At 45.4% G+C, this 19232-nt stretch overlaps 1 protein-coding gene across 7 annotated transcripts in view; it reads right to left on the bottom strand.

Moving 5' to 3' along the window:
- The window catches only part of SZT2 (SZT2 subunit of KICSTOR complex), a 54275-nt gene that overhangs the window by 34621 nt on the left and 422 nt on the right, over positions 1-19232 (bottom strand). For all 7 annotated transcript variants that reach the window (XR_005953897.1, XM_041421304.1, XM_041421301.1 and 4 more), the window contains exons 3-16: positions 19035-19208; positions 18523-18693; positions 16602-16733; positions 14477-14636; positions 13859-13965; positions 13465-13675; positions 12249-12419; positions 6937-7168; positions 6129-6258; positions 4760-4902; positions 4028-4180; positions 3577-3691; positions 854-1059; positions 249-473 (exon numbers count right to left, since the gene is read on the bottom strand). Coding sequence is in view for 6 of the 7 variants with exons in the window: in XM_041421304.1 (XP_041277238.1) it covers positions 249-473; positions 854-1059; positions 3577-3691; positions 4028-4180; positions 4760-4902; positions 6129-6258; positions 6937-7168; positions 12249-12419; positions 13465-13675; positions 13859-13965; positions 14477-14636; positions 16602-16733; positions 18523-18693; positions 19035-19208 (2330 nt within the window). In the remaining variant the exon portion in view is untranslated. The remainder of the gene's footprint in view (positions 1-248; positions 474-853; positions 1060-3576; positions 3692-4027; positions 4181-4759; positions 4903-6128; positions 6259-6936; positions 7169-12248; positions 12420-13464; positions 13676-13858; positions 13966-14476; positions 14637-16601; positions 16734-18522; positions 18694-19034; positions 19209-19232) is intronic.

Genomic DNA, 19232 nt, shown 5'->3' on the forward strand with positions numbered 1-19232 from the left:
ATGTTTTCCAGGTCATTTTCTGTCATTTTCTCCAACTACAGCTGCAGAACTGGGTAAAGCACTACCCAAGTGACCCTAGAAGCTGCATACAGGACCAAAACCCTCTGCACTTGAGTTAAAGAGTTAAAGCAGCTTTAATTCTTACCTATTATATGGCCTCATAAATGTAATAAGCAAGGTTGACCTTGCTTGCCCTGTACCCTCAGGACTAGCTTGGAGAGAGGACCCCTGTCAGGTGTGTAACTTACTCTGTGAGTGTGGAAAGGAGCTGGGCCACAGCAGTGATGGGCACAGCTGGTGCCAGCCCTGACTGCACGCTCCAGATCCAGCGCTGGTGATAGAAGTAGCGGGACAGCGAAGCCAGGGTGGAAGAGGCAGTGCGATTGGCCACCATGGTGAGGGGACCAGACACGGGGGGATGCTCCAGGTTCAGAATGAAGGGGGCTCGATAGTCAGAAGGCAGCTTCTCATACCTAGGAGGGCAGAAGTGTGGCATGCTGACATTGAAAAAATCCTTTTTTTTGTTTAGGGTCAGAGCTGTCTGCATTCACAACACACTTACTGGGCCCAGCACAGAGTCCTCCAATAGCAGAATGTGGCTGGCCCAGCACAGGATCCCGCTCAGACAGCAGTACCTAAATTACTTCCACATCTTATTTCATTAGGAGTGATAAATCTGGGTGTCCACCAAGAATCCCTGCTGCAGCTCACAGCCATGCAACCCAAACCCATCCCAACAAGCATCAGTTTCATTCACAGCACTTTCATCCTACAACTGACAGCACCATCCACAGATCTTCCTCTTTCCCACTTTGCAGGGCAAGGTGGTGACAGCTTGGTACTCCATCCCTACCTGATAAGCAGCTTCTCCAATGGTTTGTGCAGCACAACAAGGCAGGGTCTGTCTGAGAGAGCCGACTGGGCCCCAGCCACAGGTGGGGACTTGGAGGGAGAGCTACTGCCCAACATTTTCCTCTTTGCTTTTGGAGTTGCCTCCTTGCTCTGGACCCTGTGGGGAAAGCGCAGCTGCAAGATTCGGTCCCGTAACTCTTCCACTATCTGTCACGGCAAAAGCAAAAAGGTAAACATGACCAACTTTGTCTGGAGACATAAATACTCAAAATAAGTGTCTAGAACAAGAGCTTGACCAAAAGGAACAGAACACTCTTTGAATACACAGAAGAGCAGGAGTTAAAGGTAATTTTACTTCTGAGGCACTAGCAAGACCAAGATCAAGATGATGTAAGGCTCTCTGGTCCCTATTTTAAGTATTTTTAAAACCAAAAGGAAGATTAAAAAAACCCCAAAAACTATTTCAAGGCTGAAGAAGTTGCCTTCCAAAACTCAGATTAAAAACAAATTAATTGGATGCCAGCTCCTCCACAGAAGCAGTCCGAGCACCCACCCTCATTCTTCCCTCCTCCTCTCCTCAGCAGCCTACAGTAAATGTAAACTAGTCCATATCAGCTGTGGGAACAGCTCTGCCTCTGTCTTATATATTCCCCCACTACCACATTCATTTGTCAAACCTCTATGGCAAAAGGTTTCAGGAGCTTGGGCTATTTTTTAGGTTATTTTTTTCCAAGATACTTTCACAATGAGTTCCTGATTACTCTTTTAAGCTTTAATAGCTCTGAATATTGTTCTACCCACACCAGCATCTGATTCCCACAATAGCCCAGTGTTTTCTTTGAAATTTCTATAGTTAGGTTTCTTTTAATGATCTTTGCTCAACTTTTTTTAATTTTTATTACCATTGTAGGCAAACAGAAGAACAGCAGCTCTCCATCTTCCTCAACACTAATTATTTCAGTAAGTTTTCCCATCATTACTATGTCTTTTTCAAGGGAAGGAATGTCCCCAAAACCAAATGTTAAACAAGAGTTCTTTCCTGCACTATGCTGCCACTTGGGTCCCCTTCATGGTTTCATACTGATATCACAGAATCACGAACAGTGTTTAAGCTCCCAAATCCCACTGTTTTGCAGTTATCCATACTGGCTTCCAGGCACCACTGTGCTGCTCAGGTGCCACCAAAGCACAGAGGTTGAAATAGCTTTGTGCCACCTGCACATTTCCTCAGCTCAGTACACGTTACCTTTCTGTAAATGAGTTCCTACCCTTTGACTAGAAAAAAGATTGGGAAAATCACAAACAGCTTATGCTGTGATGAAACAGAGCATTTTTTCAATTTCCTTCCTTTGTTCCCCAAGGCAGTTTGCCTTATGACATCCCATTCCTACAGTTCTACAGTCATGCCCTATGCAAAGTCTCACCAAAAAGCCTTCTGAAAGTTGACTGTACGAGGTGCTTTCCTTCCCTTCAGCATTGGAAATTTGAATTGAACTGCTCAGCACAAAACCCCCTTTCCCTTTAAACAAAGCAGGCTAAGTTCTACTGCCACCCTCCACACTGAGTAGTTAATCAGCTCTTTAGCAGGCAAAAAAAAATATTGTGGCTGATACAATTTATGGTCTACATATAGCTCCTGCTGCAATGATATGGAGCTTGCCCACAGCTGCAGGGTCTGGTGCCTGTCTCACACCTTCTTCATGAAAGATTTATAAATTTGCACCTGCCAGAGGGAACTTCTTCAAAAAAACCTGCCACGTGGCATTACCAAGTCCACATATTGACCCAGCAATCAGTGCCCAAGTCCTGGATCCCCACAAGTCATGCAAGGGCAGATCTGCCAGAGTGCCAGAACATTTAGTATTATCTAGGTTCATTATCTTAGAAAGAGATGGCCCTTCCCATGTTTGTTAGCCTCTCCTCAGACTAGTCTTTAACACTAAAGCTAAGCTAGACAGACCAAAGATTTCTTTCATGAAGATAAAAGATCTAGATTTAATGATAAACCTCTTGTTTATACTAAAAAGTTCACACAGTTTAATAGCAGGGTATCTTTCTCATGCTTTACCTAGGAACACTTAGACTTGTCTCAGCCATTATAACTGGGGAATGAGTTCACACAGTAACTCCACCTTCTGCATCTGACTAGTGCAGCTCATTAATTTTGACACAAAAAAGTTATTAAAGAGTGACAGACTTTTATCCTGAAAACATTTCCTAGGTACTAATTTTTTTCTCTCCCTGTACTGCTTATGTGGGGCATTGTTTGCATTTTAACTATTAACTTCCTCCCTGACCAATAGATTCAATATACATGTACTGGAAGAGACAGCCCAGGGAACATGCAGTACATCTATCACAGAGGTCTTTGCAGATGTGTCAGACAAGTATCTGCTGTTCTTTACAGGTGGTATTGATTGTGCTTTGGTCAGAAGGATGGACTAGATAACCTTTGAGTCATTCCAAGCCCCGCAGTTGAATTAAGCAGTGGGAAAAACATCCACGTGACCAGCTATTCTATTGATCTTCCATAGACTTAACAAAGAAAGTTTGTCCCAAATGACCCTTTTTGTTATAGCAGATTCAAACCCATCTAAGCCTTAACATAGTAGTTACTTATTAGAGGGTAGCTATCCACAGTGTTGCCTGTGATCTACCCCTCATTTTCACATTCAGAACTTCTTGCTCTGCTCCTACCCCATGAAGCAGACAGGCAGCTCTCACCTTGTTCCTGGCCTGTGCAGGTGTGCCAATGGGGAAGCCCAGCCGGAGAACCATGCAGGGAGCTTTGGAGATGATTCGTACCACATAGAACGAGGAAGGGGTAAGATCCTCAGACCTATGGAGGAGGGATTAGGACAAGGCTGAAATGGCATGGATCTTGCTGACCAAGCAGAGGTCTGCCCCACGGAGCCCAACAGCCCACACAACCTCACAGTAACACATATCAGTTCTATCATGCAGAAACCCCTCAGCTGGCTTCCCTCTCCCTCCAGGCTGCACCTGAACACAATGGAACAGTTCAGAAACCACAGGATTTCATACCCCCTTGTCTAGCTCTCATCCTCTCCTGTAAACATCTGCTTCAGGCCCATAGCCACATACTGGTCTAACCAGATCCTTGGTCTGGCCACACGCCCAGCTCCCCACGCAGCAGTGCTTCGGAGCCACCCACCCGTGGATCAGCTTGACGTAGGAGTAGCCCTCCACCAGCACGAAGCTGCTCCAGTCGCGCAGCAGGGAGGTCAGTGCCGAGTGGGAGATGCGGCACTGGATGGTGCTGTAGCGCCCGTTGTTGCCCGGCGTGTGCAGGTGCTTGGGCACAGGCCTGCGGGGTGGGACAGAAAGTCATTTCAGAGCTGCAGTATCTCTTCTTCCCCCAAAACCCACAGAGGCTTTGCTACATCCACTCTTCTCTGACTGGTCTATCAGCCTTTTTTCCTCCACAGCAGCCAAAGAACAAGCACCTCCCCTAATCAAGCATTGGGGAGAGCCACACTCCTGAGTGCACTGGAATTTCCACAGTGCAGAGAGCACATCCCTTTTATCCTATCTCCCTCCATGCAATATATAATGATTATTCACATTACTCTGCAACTAGAACCAGAATCAGGAAAGCAATGCTTTTAGGAAAGACATTTTCCAGCAGCAAACTATGGGTTAGATCCCAAATGAATGGTCCCATATGCCCTGTAATCGGGAAATCAAAACCCAAGAGGGACTTGAGAAACAATTTATTGTTCCAATCAAAGATGACTTCCCAACCTACTGCCCCTCTCAGACAAACAAACCTTGAGGCCTTTCCCTGGGCTATAGGCACTTAAAGAAGAGCTGCAAGTCCTGGACACCCTGCTTTCCCAGGCTGGCCCACAGTGAGCACAGGAGCTCAGCCCTGCCCATCACATACGTGTCATGCTCCAGAAGGACGACGATACGATGCATGTGCAGCCACCTCTGCCAGAAGTTGGCATCCATGGAAAGAATGGGCTTCCAGTAGGAGGCAAACTGGGAATGGCTTGAGTCAGACCCACTGTGCTGCAGAGATAATACCTGAGAAAATGATGGGACAATATTCAGCACAAAAGTTCTCCACCCAGAAAGAGCAAAAATTTCTTTAGCAGCTGAGCTGTTGCAGATTAAGAAGGCCACATTCCTGGCTTTGGGTAATTTCCTCTGAACAGAGTAAGTGTGCTCACACTGAAACAGGCAGTACAGCGTAAGCAAAAATAAATTGGGCTCCTGAAATGTCAAGTTAATTAGGAATTTAACTACTTAGCATCAAGTAAATCAACCATGAAAAAGATACCATATGGAATGGTGTGCCTTCTGATTGAGAGGGGGATATATGGCTTGTGTCAGCAAAGTAATTAAACACTGAGATTACTCATCTGAAAGTGCTCAGGCAAATAGGGTGCCAGAATGGGTGGCACTGGGCAACTCTGATAGGTTTATATGGTGACACTGATTCCACCAACTATAGCAACTCTGCTGACATAGAAATACAGTGGTGGTTAGCCATAAGATGGGATGTTCCAGATATACTGTGGGATACATAGCCCTACATAGGGAAAATATACTAGGCAAACCTAAAACACAGCTTAAGCAATAAAATAAAAGGGATAGCTCTCTGAAGGTAAAGCTCTCCTAGCTTTAAGATCTGCTAGTCCTCTTCCATCTATGCCAAGGACACTGGTAGCAGGGAACACATAATATGCTGGCTCTTCTGCTTAGTGAGTTTCAGTGAGTTTGAATTTTTCAGTGGAAACTATTAGCTCATATTTTGTTTAGTTTCTGCTGTGCAGATGACAAGTATCTCTCTTGCACCTTCCACATGAGTGCTCAGAGCAATGAGCCTATTAAACAACTATTCAGCACATCGTGCATCTTCACCTGACAGTACTGAGCTACATCTCCAGGGCACTGGCTGGACAGCCAGCAGCAACTCCATGCCTATGGGGTATCCACTGAAAAGGCACAGCAAAAGCAAGAGTGTCAGCCTTCTCATCAGCCTCACACATCACAGCACTACAGGAGAAGGTTTCACAGCACACTTAGGAGACTTGCTGTTGGGCTTAGAGGTGTAGCTGCAACAGATAAGACAGCGTGATGTCTCAGAGGGGGAAATGTATGGCATGGGATGTTCACTGCCCCACACCTGAACTCTCTGACTGAGCAGGATAAGATGAAGACAGGATGAGCAAGAGATGAAGCCTGAGTAGAAGAATAGGCAGATGAGACAACCTGTCCCATATTACACAGAGAGAGAGGGAACATACCGGAGTGGTGGAGCCTGGGGGGATGTAGAAGAGGGGCACCCCATTCTTGGTGCTCTCAGGAATGGTAAAGTGTTCTGGGACTGTGTCAAAAGACTGCAGATGTACCAACATCTGATCTGTTTGGTTGATGCTGGAAAAGAAGAGGCAGTTAGCCACAAAAGCTCACGCTCTCCCCTTGCTGCCCCAGTCAGCACAGGGCTTGCACACACAGCACTCTCTGTGTCCTGGGAGCCCATCTGCACCAACAGAGCTTTATAGGGAATGCTGTGATTCCATGTCCAAGTGCAAAGTGTGTGTTAAAGGGGCTCCAGTGTAGAAGCCTCATAATACAGGAGATGATCAGAGTTGAAAATGAAGTGTTAGAAGAAGAATCTGCAGGATAGCTGGGAGTAAGAGTCACCCTGGTCAGGAAACAGTTGTGACCCACAAGCACTTCAGCCCCAGAGAGATGTGTGATTGTCTGCTGCTCCCAGTGTGACCATGCAGCACAGCTGCACAGGTGTGCTATAAGAACACATGACCTCCATGGGATGGCAGTCAGAGGCAAGGTTTGCATCCCAGGATCTGGATCCAGGAGCAGCAATACCATTACCCTGAAGCATTCTTACAAACTAGATCACATACCAATTCAAATCTTTTCCTTGGCTAGACAGCAAGCTTGTAATCAGTCATGAGTCATGCTCCTTGCTCAGAGCACATTCCTTTTGAGCCCCAGGTTGGGATGGCCACCTGCAAAACCCTCATCCCAGCATGCCAAGGAAGGAATTACTTGGTGGCACTGGAAACTGCTGGGCATGGTCCAGCTCACCTCTGCAAGGTGTTCCAGAAGCGCCGGATGACTGTGGTGCGGTACAGACTGGTGATAGGCTTCCTCATGGTGCAGCTGATGTCATGCAAAATGTCATAGCTTCCCTCCATTGTCACTTCCACCCAAGTGCTGCGTTTTGATGGGTCCAGGGGCCAGGGTGTCACAGCTAAGTACTCAATCCTCATGTTATGCTTCCAAAGCAGCACTAGTTTCACCTCCAGCTGAGACCCACCTGCATGGGAGCAGAAGAGAAAGTTCAGCTGCTTGCTCAGTACACATCTGAGCTTTATCTCTGACCAGGGATTTATGAGTACCATGACATTGTTTGATTGCTGAGGGGAACAAAGCAATCTAACAACTGTTTGCTTTAGCTGAAGTCACTCTCTCTCCTCTCCAACTGAGGGAGGCTTTGCTTGCACTGAAGCGCTTGGTGAACGGTTCACAATTCTTGAAGTGTACATGTACCACCTACACTAGAGAAGGCAACTGAAACTCACAGGAGGTGCTGACATTTGCAATGGGCTCTCTTCTTCACAGCCTCATCTTTGTTCCCAAAAAAACTGGTTTTTGCACAGATGAGCAGGGTCATTCAACTATAAAGTTTTTGTCATCCACACTGCAGAGTTAATCCATCCCATTGCAGAAACACAGGTATCTGATGGTCACAGATCACAAACAACCTGGAAGATGAGGCCTAATTCTTGAATTAATCTCTATTCATCCTGCACAGACTGTATTTCATGCAATCTAGAATTTCAATCTTCAAAGCTTCTCACCATGTTTACTTTCTCTTCCCAAAGTTAAGATGTTAAGAATGAATATTCACCTATTCTTCAAACCATACATTTTTACCTTTACAAGTGGGCCTGTCTAACAAGAGTAACAGAAACACCTGACAGCAGGCCTCGCTGAGCCAAAAGAGCAGAGAACTATCCCACTGCTGCTGACTGTGCATGTGTATTTGTACTGAAACATCCCAGGGAAACACATGACCACGCTGCGATTTCAACTGCTCGATCATCTATTCTACATCCAGCCCACTCTGTAGTTTGCCAGACTTGCAGGGTTTGTGTTATAAGTGATTGGATGTGCTGGAAACCTTCTGAACAGATCATCAGCCTGGATGCTCTGTTTCCTGATTTGCTGCTGTCATAGGCACATCATGCCATCCCCTTCACGGGCTGATTGAACTCCACTCTAAAGCCATCTTCTTGCTCTCATGGTCCCTGCAGGGAGGCACCCTCCAAGTACTCTTCCCCCATCAATGTTTAGAAGAAACCTTCCAGAGTACATGCCAAATTCATGCTTGGTCGTTCTTTTGATTAGAGTATTTTTATTCTGAGAAACTTAATTTCCATAACATTGACAAGGAGTGTGCAGTACCAAGAAATCTGTACCCAGTTTCACCTGTTACTGAGACAGAACATTAACTCCCCTTAACACACCCAGACCTTCCTGCACCTTAAGAATTCACCTTTCTTGAACACAGATGATCAAAAGTGTATACTGTATTTTACCTGTACTTAATCTGGGGGATTAGTAGGATTTTATTTAAGGTCAGTAATATTTTCTACAATGGATGGTTTGTGCTACTACAAATGCACTTGCCAGGACTGCACCATCTGTTGTTTCCTATGAAGATTGTCTTGTTTATTAGAGAGGCTAAACAAGAATTTATAACAAGAATAATCTTTTTATTTCATACTGTCACCTTACTCTTACTGCTTTAGGGCTCATCTACTGCTTTCTGGCACAATATTTTGGTTCTCATAATAAAGTCTTTCTACTTCATCAACAGCAAACATGATAAGTAAATTCCCACATTTTTGCTTAGATCATAAATGAAAATATTTCCGACTTCCACTTCTGTTTCCATTAGTCATCCTGGCTTCACTCCTGTGATCCCACACAAGCAAAACTAAAAACACAGGCAAAATATTTACTTAGTTTGAAGTTACATCTACATGAATCTTGAGCTTTATTTTTACTGCAAAGCAATCTCTTTCTGGTTCCTGAGTTAATACCAAATAATTTTTTTTCTACTTTGATTTCCTTCACAATGTCCAGCTCTGGTTTTTTTTCAGAAAGCTCACTTTGTCTTCCTGATTCCTATCACTAGAGAATAGTCATTCTCACTGCTCAGCTAGTGCCCAGCCAGTTTTGGTGCTGGGCTGATTCACAGAGGAGGATTATGTTTTGAAAACCTTCCTCCAGGCTGCCATCAAGACAAAATAGTCAGCAAGAAATTTTTTTTTTGGTTACAGAAGGAGATCCCCTGACAATATCCCAAAAAGTAAAAGAACTGGGCTCCCTTACACACCATGACCCCGTAGCTCCTTTCCCTTCCAATCCTTTCCCCTTCATAGGCACTTCTGCATTCCTAAATAACCAAGTTGCCTCCTAAATACCTAAACATTTAAAAATCAAACAGTGTGGGTAACCAGAGCACTTATAAATATCACAAACAACCTCTCCAGGCAACTATGAGCACAAAGCTAGCTTTTTATTCTATTTTGTCTTTGGCAAAGTGAAGGAGAAAAGTGACAGTGTCAAAGTCCACAGCTGCACTTTTTTCCTCTTGCTTCACAGCCAGCTGGCTCCTTAACAGCCTTTAATTGGCAAGTTTTGGCAATCCAGGTTAATTAACTGCTCTTTGTTATACACTTCTCTGTAGAATGGCTCAGAGAACCCTGATTAGCCAAACATGCTTTTCCTTAGCAAAGACAGTGCTGAATGTCTAAATGTCTTGTATAATTTCTCAACTCTACTTTAACCTGTTAGTTCAGCAAATTTTTCACCAACTCCCCAGAGCATTTAGCCTTTCCCAAGTATTAAGTAACATTATCTGCTACCAGTCTGAAGGCTGCACAGAAATACACTCCATGTTTTTGAAACCTCTGACATTTCATTTTTAAATTTCTTCTAAAAAAATACACAGAAAGTATTTCTGGCTCAAGGAGCTCCTGAGCTGCAAAGAGCTAAAGAAGGCCCAAAGGAAGAAAAAAGGAAAGGAGAATGGAGATTATCATCATGTGAGTTTATCATGCTCTTACTCTTCCCTGTACACCTGCCCATAGTTATTCACCACGGAAGGTCACTCTGATCCAGCAGCTGCTCTTCTGCTCTCTGCTCTTGTAAAAATGGGAGACCAATCCATTTATCATTCCAAGGAGTAAAAGCCAGCAGGCAAGTACCTGGAGGAAAATCCAGGGAGCATGGTAACATGTGGTGATATTTCTGATACATTCCTCCAGAGATCAGGAATTCACTGCTTTACAATATCCTGAGCCAGAGGTTGTAGCTATACCTTTGCACAGAAAGATACAACATGAACTTGTCTGACTGCTTTCTGAATGATTCATACCTGCTGAATGCTCTCCCAGCATTTCTATATAGGACTACACAATCACCAAAAGCACTTCAGCATTGCTGCCAGATTAAAGAGAAAGGCTTTTTATCCAGCGCTGTTCAAGCTGTAAGTGAACTTGTGCACAGAAGAATGAAAGACACTTGAGGACAGGAATGTACTTGTCACACTGTTTCACAGACATTCCTAGCCAAGGAGAATGCAATGGATCTAATCTGCCCGGATTTAAGGGAAGTAATCTCATGCCTCACCTACATTAGTGAAAACAACCTGCAGATATTATTAGGACAACTGTCTCACCCAAAACCCGAAACACTTAGTAGATACTTACTTTTAACAGAAAATTCCTGAAACAAGAAACTAGAGAGATTCATGTAAGACCAACTTTAGGAATTATCCTACCTAATATGATTGCTAGCAATCTTCTTCCCAAAAAAGGTGATTTAGATCCATTCAGTTTGTAAGATGCATCGAGGCAAATGAACTGAAATTGCCAGGCATCATAGAGGAACAGGTAGGTGAACTGAGCAAGATAAACTTAAGAGTACTATCATGTGAAGAACAGCACATTCAGGGACTACTAAACAAACAAAACCCAAAAAAACACCCCCAAGGACTCATCGGCTGAAAGAAAATGTGCGTGAAAGACTCAGGGATTTCTGCAATGCAATCATGTAGAAAATCCACGTGATTCCCAATGTATCAGATTTGGTATTTTACTTCACAAGCAGGGAAATACTAACACTGCTGAACAAGGCACTGATTAAACCACACTTACAACACTTATCAACTGTTTTGAGAAATATGAGATCAAACTGAAAACAACTAAAGGGAAAAAAATATAAGAGCTATTAAACGGAATAAACAACACAGCCTGCCCTTACAAAAGAAAGGTGAAATACTGGCTTGCTTAATATTAACCTGCCAAAAGGTAGGTTACAAGGAGAAAGATGTTGTTAAATATGTTCGTGCAAGTCAGAGAAGGAGGATAAACTTAAACACTGGTCTAACTTGGTCTCAGGGAGTTTAGAAAGGAAGCCAGAGAAAGAGCAATGAAGCTCTGGGGCAGTCTTCCAACCCGAGCAGCGGTATAAGGGATTTATATGTTTTTTAGGCAGATCACAGTAAATTCATAGAAAATGTCAGATGGCAAGTTTAGAATGGTTTTGGAGTTAGATCACAGACTGATTGTCTGATATAAAACACATTCTAGAATACTAATAAGCTTGCATTTGGATTTTTTCATCTCCCCTTCAGTTGAAGTACTACCACTAGTCACAGCTGGAGATGGAAATTTGGGTAGGATTTACTGGCACTCCTAAAGATAATCAAACCCCTCAAGGTTCCCAGCCAGCAGCTAGTTCTCACACTCCAGGTGCCATGTCTAACAAGTCAGGTAAGAGAACAGGATCACTGGAAGGTTTTTATGGTCTTCTAGAATTGATTATGATCCTGATGGATCTGACATTTTCACCTAACAATATCTTTGTTTTGCCCAATTTCTTCTTTTGGAAGACTGCAGTTTGGAGGCATTAAGTCTGTTGTACCAAAGGGCTCAACTTCATGTTAGTATTTTGGAGTGCATCTAGCAAAGAACTAGAAAGAAATGAAAAAAAGGAGAACTATGGATGAAATCCCAAAAAAAACTCTGCAAACCCCGATTCTGTCACAAATTTCTCTGCAACTGTGGGAAATCATTTCCAAGATACACAGAATCACTGGCTGTCCCTCCCCAGGCACAACCACAGAGGGTGAGCCTGGCAAGTGCATAACTGCACAATACTGGGCAGCCCTACATCAGGCAATTATTATGAAAACAGAGCTTGGGGAAAATGGCTCCTTCCTCCACAACACCACCACTGCTGAGATGGCAGACCCTGTGCTTTCCTCTAAGCAGCTTGAGAGCAGAGTCCTAGCTGTGTCCAGCCCCCAAGGCAGCAGTCACCTTTTGTGATGTTGACCTCACGGATGCTGTAGCCCTCGCGCAGCCGGACCGAAACAATGCTCACGAGGTCGGCGTGCACCTCCTTCTCTGTGTGCTTCTTCCTCCGCATGGCCAGCGCAGGGTTGCTGCTTGCAGACACCAGGTGCTCATTGAACAGCCTGTGCTGGGACACTGCAAATGGCAGAGATGGGTTTGTGAGGGAGCAGATCCCCTGAACCCCATCCTGTAGGAACAGGTCTCCCCAAGAGCTTCATAAAAGTGGCCAGGAACACTTGCTCGCCTGAGGAACGGTACATCCTTCAGGCACCACTTACACCCACTCCTGATTCTGCAATACTGCAAACAGGTTCACTAGTGTGGCCAAGAGGCCTGGGAAAGGGACAGGGTGCAGTGTCAGGCACTGCTTCCTCTCAGACAGCTTTTGTGACAAGGAATGCATTGGAATTCCACATTCAGCCTAGACAGGCAGAAACTGCACATCTGTTTCAAGTCACACAGCAAGCTTTGGGCTTTACCAACTTCTCTGGAAAACTCAGAGCTCCCAGGTGCTTTTTAAAAGGTATTGGGATGAGGAGCTTAAACCACTAACAGCTGATCTTTTTAAGATTCAACATTTTCAAGTCCCAAGCCAACTCTCTTCAAACTTGCCAGTTTATGTGGCTTCTGCTGCCAAGTTACAGAAAGAGCAGATGGCACCAGCATGTCACTGGGACATGAAAGGGTGTTTCCATGTCTTACTGGTAACCAAACTAATCTCCCTCTTGGCATACTCTCAGTCACTAACAGTCACAAAATAAGAACAACCAGGAGAGAGAGTTTGGGACAGTTCTCAGGGGTCTAATTTTTCAATCCAAACCGCCATCTGCAAGCCCTGTTAGGACAAGCTCTCCAGAACATCCCCACCTGTGAGCTAGCCAGTGTGCACAGAAGGGTGGGCACGAGCTTCCAGCCCCCTCTACATTCCAACACAGTGGGCCTAACTGCAGATTGCTGAGCTAAGGGAATGGTGGAAAATGGGACATTTGTTTTCCCTGGTCCACCCAATTCCTGGAACCAGAAGGGGATTCACAGGTGAGGCTGTGTGACCGACTGTGCCCACAGCCTACAGAAGGCTTGACAAGGGAGAGTGTCAGCATAACCAAGCCTGGGGAGTCACCCCAAAGAGAGGTGCTCTAAGACATCCATCTACTGGAACAAGAATGTGCACATTCCTCACCACAGTAATATTCTGGATTCAGGGACTCCCCAGTACGCAGAAAGGAGTACAGCAGAAATGCCTTGTGATACACATTCAGATCCAGGCTCAGGGGATCCAGCTCAGGGCACGTGGAGAGGTAAGCACCAAAAGTGGCCATGGCAATGAATTTCATCAGTTCCACATTGGGAACGTGGCCAAAGCTGCAATCATAGGAGTAGACACCGCCCACCTACGGGATGGATAAAGGAGACACCTGAGAGAGAACAGCAGCGCTGAGAACAAAGCAGACAGCTGGTCAAGGACCCACACAGGCAGAGAAGGCCCCCAACTTCTCCTCTGGAGGTGAATGCCACCACCACCAATCCACCTCTGTCCCTCTGGTACCCACACTGCCAGGTGCCAGCAGACATACCTGCACAAAGGAGCAGGCCACAGTGCCACTGCGCAGCTGGTTGAGTAAAGTCTCGCACACAGCCACGTCGGGGACACTGGTCACACCATCCGTAATTATTATAATACCTGTAAACAAGGCAGCATCTTAGTGCATCTTCCATTTCAAACAGCTATCATTCTCCCAGGAAATCCACCAGACAAAAAGTTTAGGCAGGGCAAGAGTAGAAGGAAAATTCTGAGGCTGGTTTAGAGCTTCCAAAGCATTAGAGAGCTGGCAAACATCCTGATTAGGTACAGCACAGCACACAGAAAGGGCACAGCTCTTCATGCCCCAGGCTGCCCTGAGCCACAGTCACAGCTGTACTGCCTCACAAACTCCCCGACACTGACACACAGGACTTGGCACAGTGTGGTCCTCCCCACTGCCACCACCACAATTTGCCCCCAGAATGCAGAGTAAATGTCTCAGTTGAAATTTCATCCCTAACAGAAAAGTCCATGCACACACCAGACCGTATAAAATTAACCTCAGCCAGGTTAATTAACCTCAGCCAGGTTAATTAACCTCAGCCAGGCAGGAGAAATACAACCCTTTGCAAACAACCAGGCAAACCTTAACCCCGAGGACGCAGCCAACCTGCGCTGGAGTTGGAGGGCAGCAGCTGCAGGGCCAGGATCCCTTGCCGGACCATGCTGACCAGGCCAACGTCAGCAGTGACCACAGACACACTGGGCTTCCTCCCAGATGACTCCTGCACGTCACCAGGGCTCTCTTGGCTCAGGGGGGATAAATCCACCTGGAAAAGTTAAAAAAAAAACCCACAAGACCGCATGGGGCAGGCTTCAGCTCAACTCTAGTTCTCGCTTTTCCAAACACCTTCAGTCTGGTGGTCCCACGGTACTCTGGAGCACTGCAGCAGACTCCATCTGTAGCTTTAACTTCCAGGTGCTCTTAAAATCCTGGTCACTTGGACCCCTTAAAACAGCTGAGCAAGGCTGCTTGAAGGTGGAGGGACAGCATGCCCAGAGCTTTATATTAAGCTGATTTCTAATAGAAAGGAAAATTGGGGTCACTTTGGGGTCACCAAAACTCTGTGGAGCAAAGCAGTTCCCAGTTAAAGAAATGTGAATACTTCTTTCTCCCCCTGTCATTTAGAAGCAGCTATTCAGCATCTACTTAATCTACTATATTCAGCCCAGAAACACTGGAGAGGCAGAGGCAGCTATGTGTCAGTTGCGAAGCTCTGCAGCAGAGGAGGCAAGGAGCCTCACAAAGACAAAGTCTAGTGTCTATGCATTTAACTCAAATGGCTCTCATTATGCAGTGTTGATATAAACAAATTCAGGTAAGCTTCTGCACCTTCTATGAAAAATATCCCCTAGGCAAAGCCTGAAATTTGTATAATTACACCAGTGAGAAACCTACTGTATTCATAGTCCCTTAATCCCCACAAGGCTCTGGCAGTTCAACCCTGTAATAAAACATGGCTTTGTTTCTACTGCTAATGCACAGAATGGCTGAGGACCCCCACCTCTACAAAGCTACAGATGATTGGAGCTAGGAAAATAAAACTAGAACTAACTAAACTTTTGCTATGCACAAATGGGAGCAGTCTGTGCCTATGAGCAAAAAAATATTGACTGTCCATCACTTTAATTTGCCAGATGCCTTAAATTCAGGTACTTTTTAACAATGATACAGCAAATGCAACTTCAAAAGTGAAAAAAGTTTCAGTCCCTGCCCTTCCCCTGGGGCCTCCCACCTCCACCCCACAGCCTGTGGCAGGACTCACCAGTCCCTCTGGGCTGCAAGAGCGTCTCTCTCCTCCATTTGCATGGAAGAAGTTACAGGGTAGTTTACCATGAGAGAAATACTGCATCAAGCAGGAATGCATACAAAGCACTGCAAAAACACCATCTGGACTCACCAGTCAAGTTATTTACTTCTGGCAATCTACTTCCTGTTTCAGGACTGGCAGTTTCAGCATTGAAACATACAAATTTCAGCTAGAATATGAGATTCCAAGCACTTCAGATATTCAACTGCAATACATCACCATTAGTCTCTTGGCCATCTGATTCTGGGACTTTTCTCTTTTCCTTTTTGCCTGAACTCTAATAACTAATGCTGACTAAGGACTAAATAACCTCAGCCAGACCAGCAATGACTTTGACTGCAAGATCAAAAGCAGCATGGCCAGCAGGTCAAGGGAGGTGATCTTTAAATGTCCCTTCCAGCCCACACCATACTAGGACTCTATCATTAATTTGCTGATACATATATTCATGGCTACTAAGCAACATCTGTCACAGATTTCAAGGAGTACTTGAAAAAACTGGCTGTTTATTCAGCTTCGTGGCCAGTTTTCATGGTAACAAAGAAGTATTTTCAAGAAATGTAACAAGGGCACATTCACAGCTATTTATAAATTAATTACATGGACATAATCACCTCTCCTACCACCTTCTTCAGAGAGAAAGCACATCCTACCATTTCTCCCATGATCTACAGCCAGGCTGTCTTACAGCACATTAACTTTGGGGAAGGCACCATCCTCACCAGTCCTTCTAAACACTTAATGGTTCTGCTTCCTCAGTGTTCATGTCTCATTGCTGGATCCCACAACATTATCTCACCAACTCCTTCACTGTTCCTTCTGCACACCTATGCTGCTTTTCCTCTTGCCACCCCACTTCAGAGGGGCCTCAGAGTGCACATCTCCAGGAAGCCAAGAGAGCCCAGCTACCTCTGCCCTCCTTACCTGTGGTTTGGGTTCATACTGTTGCTGAAGCATCTCTGCCACTTTATTTTCAAAGGCACAGAGCTGTGTGTAAACTTGGTGCAGAAAGGCCTCGCGCTTCGTCTCATCCAGCTGACAGCCCTGGAACAGCACCTGGCCCAAGGACACACATGTCAGTCATCAAGTTAAGATTTTATAGCACCAGCCCCCAAGATGGTACACAGGAACACAGTTCTGCACAGTAAAGGTCAAACATGTCCCTGACAAAGCACAGTACAGCAAAGCCACTTCTCTCTGTTGCTGCTCAAAAGCAACTGCCTGTGAGCAGTGGTGCCTCATGGCAATTGCTGTGCATGCCACAGCAGACACTTACATGACACTTTGGGGAATCTCCTTCTTGGGAAAGGAACTTCTTCATTTGACTTTCTCCAGGATAAGCAGTTATTAGGAGAAAGTGATGTGGGATCATTGTTACAAACCGTAGTCTGATGCTTCTAAGGAAGGCCTGTTTGTTCTAATCTACCTTACCTATAGACTGATCAAATTATCTTCCAAGTGGAACAGCAAATTAAAATAAAGAAACAATTAGAGTGGACATTACAAAAGAGCCTGAGTGACGTGACAGAGTAAGCCTGCCACCACAGAAACTCCCCAGGGTGACAGGCATGACACCTGTGTTTACAGATGTCACCTTGGTGACAGGCAATCCCTGCCCACAACCAGATGCAAAGAAGATACAACATGCAGACAAAGACTCAGCAGACTGCTGGGGTGCTGCATGTTATCCACATCCCTCAGCCTCATGTGGACAAGACCTCACAGTGACACAGGAGAAATAAGTGATCACCACAGAGAGTCTTTCCTGGATGAGCAATACACACATATGCCTTTTCCTCCATAAATGAAACAGAATTATCCAGTTGTTCCCAGAGATCACAGTTCATGGCCTCATATACAAATTGGGAATTTAGGGAGGTCCAAAGGAAAAAAATGTAGCAACTTCAGGGTGCTCAATATAGTGTAAATAGGGGAGAAACTGAAGCACAGCATGAGGGTCTGCAGGACTGCTGGACAAGACGACACATGAAACATCAATGGCAAATGGAGAAATTCCTGCTACACTTACTCCAGCAGCACCTCAGAACAGACCAAAGTGATGGCCACACTCCTCAGGTACAACACAAACCCTGGCAGAAGGCTTAGGCAGGGAGGGAACAAGCACAGACTACCAGGCTCCTCCTGTTACCACGCACTTCCCCTGGTCTTAGCAAAGGGATGAAATCCACCTTACAGTATTTTCACATGACTTATGTGTTTATGGTGGTGTAAGAGATCAAGGATGAACTTCAAAAACAACACTGGCCCCATAAACCAGACTCGAATTTATTAAACAGACCTGCCATGACACAAGTAAAATCTTACTGATAAATCTCAATACTGGGACTAGCTGCTCCCTCCAGCAAGAAGAAGCAAATTCAGAGCAGTACAAAAAGAACAAGGTTTGTAGGAAGAGGCAATTGTCTTTGAATTAACCACTGCTATGGAGCTGGAACAGGCAGACAAGTTCTTCTTGAATGCTTCAAGCCAATTAAAACAGGCAAAAAGAATTAATCAACAGAATTTAAAAACAAAACCAACCCCCAAACAACAAAACAAGAACAACAACAATAAGCACACTTTCGACATGAGGCAAATATTCCCTGTGGCCCAATTCTAAGATCATGCCTGAGGGCACCATTCTCCAGAGAAAATCTGCTTCTTGCCCAGGAAGGAGAAGTTGCTCACACAACTTCTGCATCACGCCAGGCCACGTGTTTCAGTGAGACAAGCCTGCAGCACAACAGACAGCAGAGCCCACCTGCCCCACTTTCCTTGTGCTCACAGGACACCTGCAGAGCACAGCGAGCTGCTCACGCCGTGCCAAGGGAGAGCTGAACTTTACCTGGTGGGACTGCAGGCCAATGATGGAGGAATACACCTGGATGGTGACAAAGATTTCTGGCTGGTAGATAATGTCTGAACCAGGGATACGAAAGGGTCTCAACAATCCCACCAAGCATCGGGAAAGGGCATGAAACACTTCATCAAAAATTATCTCCCCCGTTGAGTCATCCTACAGAAACAGAGAAAGGGAACAGCTTTTTCATCTCCTAGGACCTTCAGTCTCAGTGTTGGTTGTCCCACTGCCCAGAGCCAACCGCAAACATCCTTCTGCAATGGCAGCTGGATTAAAGTGACAGCTCCTGTAAACAGAAGTCACACGTTAAGCATCCAATGGAGAAACAGGTTTGCCATTTAAGTTCCCAGCCAGGGGCATGGCTCCCTCCCAGGAAAAGCAAGACTTCTGCAAAAGTTCAGACTGACACTGAGAGCAATAAACTTTTTCTCAGCAAATAGAAATGTGTTTCTGTTTCTGTGCAGAACACCCCAGAGAGAGGCAGTTTCTGCTCTTACCACAATCCCCGTGGAAGGGCTCAGATCAAGCTCAATCACAAATCGGTACTGGCGGGCCAGGAAGGTGACCCGTGTAGAGGGGACCAGGAGGTAGGGCCTGGGCTGGACCGGCTCGTCTGGCTGCCACCCATTAGGCAGGATGCTGAGAACATCAAGCTCATTTTCTGACTTCCCCTGCCAGAACAAGCAAATGGTACA

Source organism: Onychostruthus taczanowskii, unplaced genomic scaffold, assembly GCF_017590055.1.
Source record: "Onychostruthus taczanowskii isolate IOZ18803 unplaced genomic scaffold, ASM1759005v1 scaffold7, whole genome shotgun sequence".
NCBI lineage: Eukaryota > Metazoa > Chordata > Aves > Passeriformes > Passeridae > Onychostruthus > Onychostruthus taczanowskii.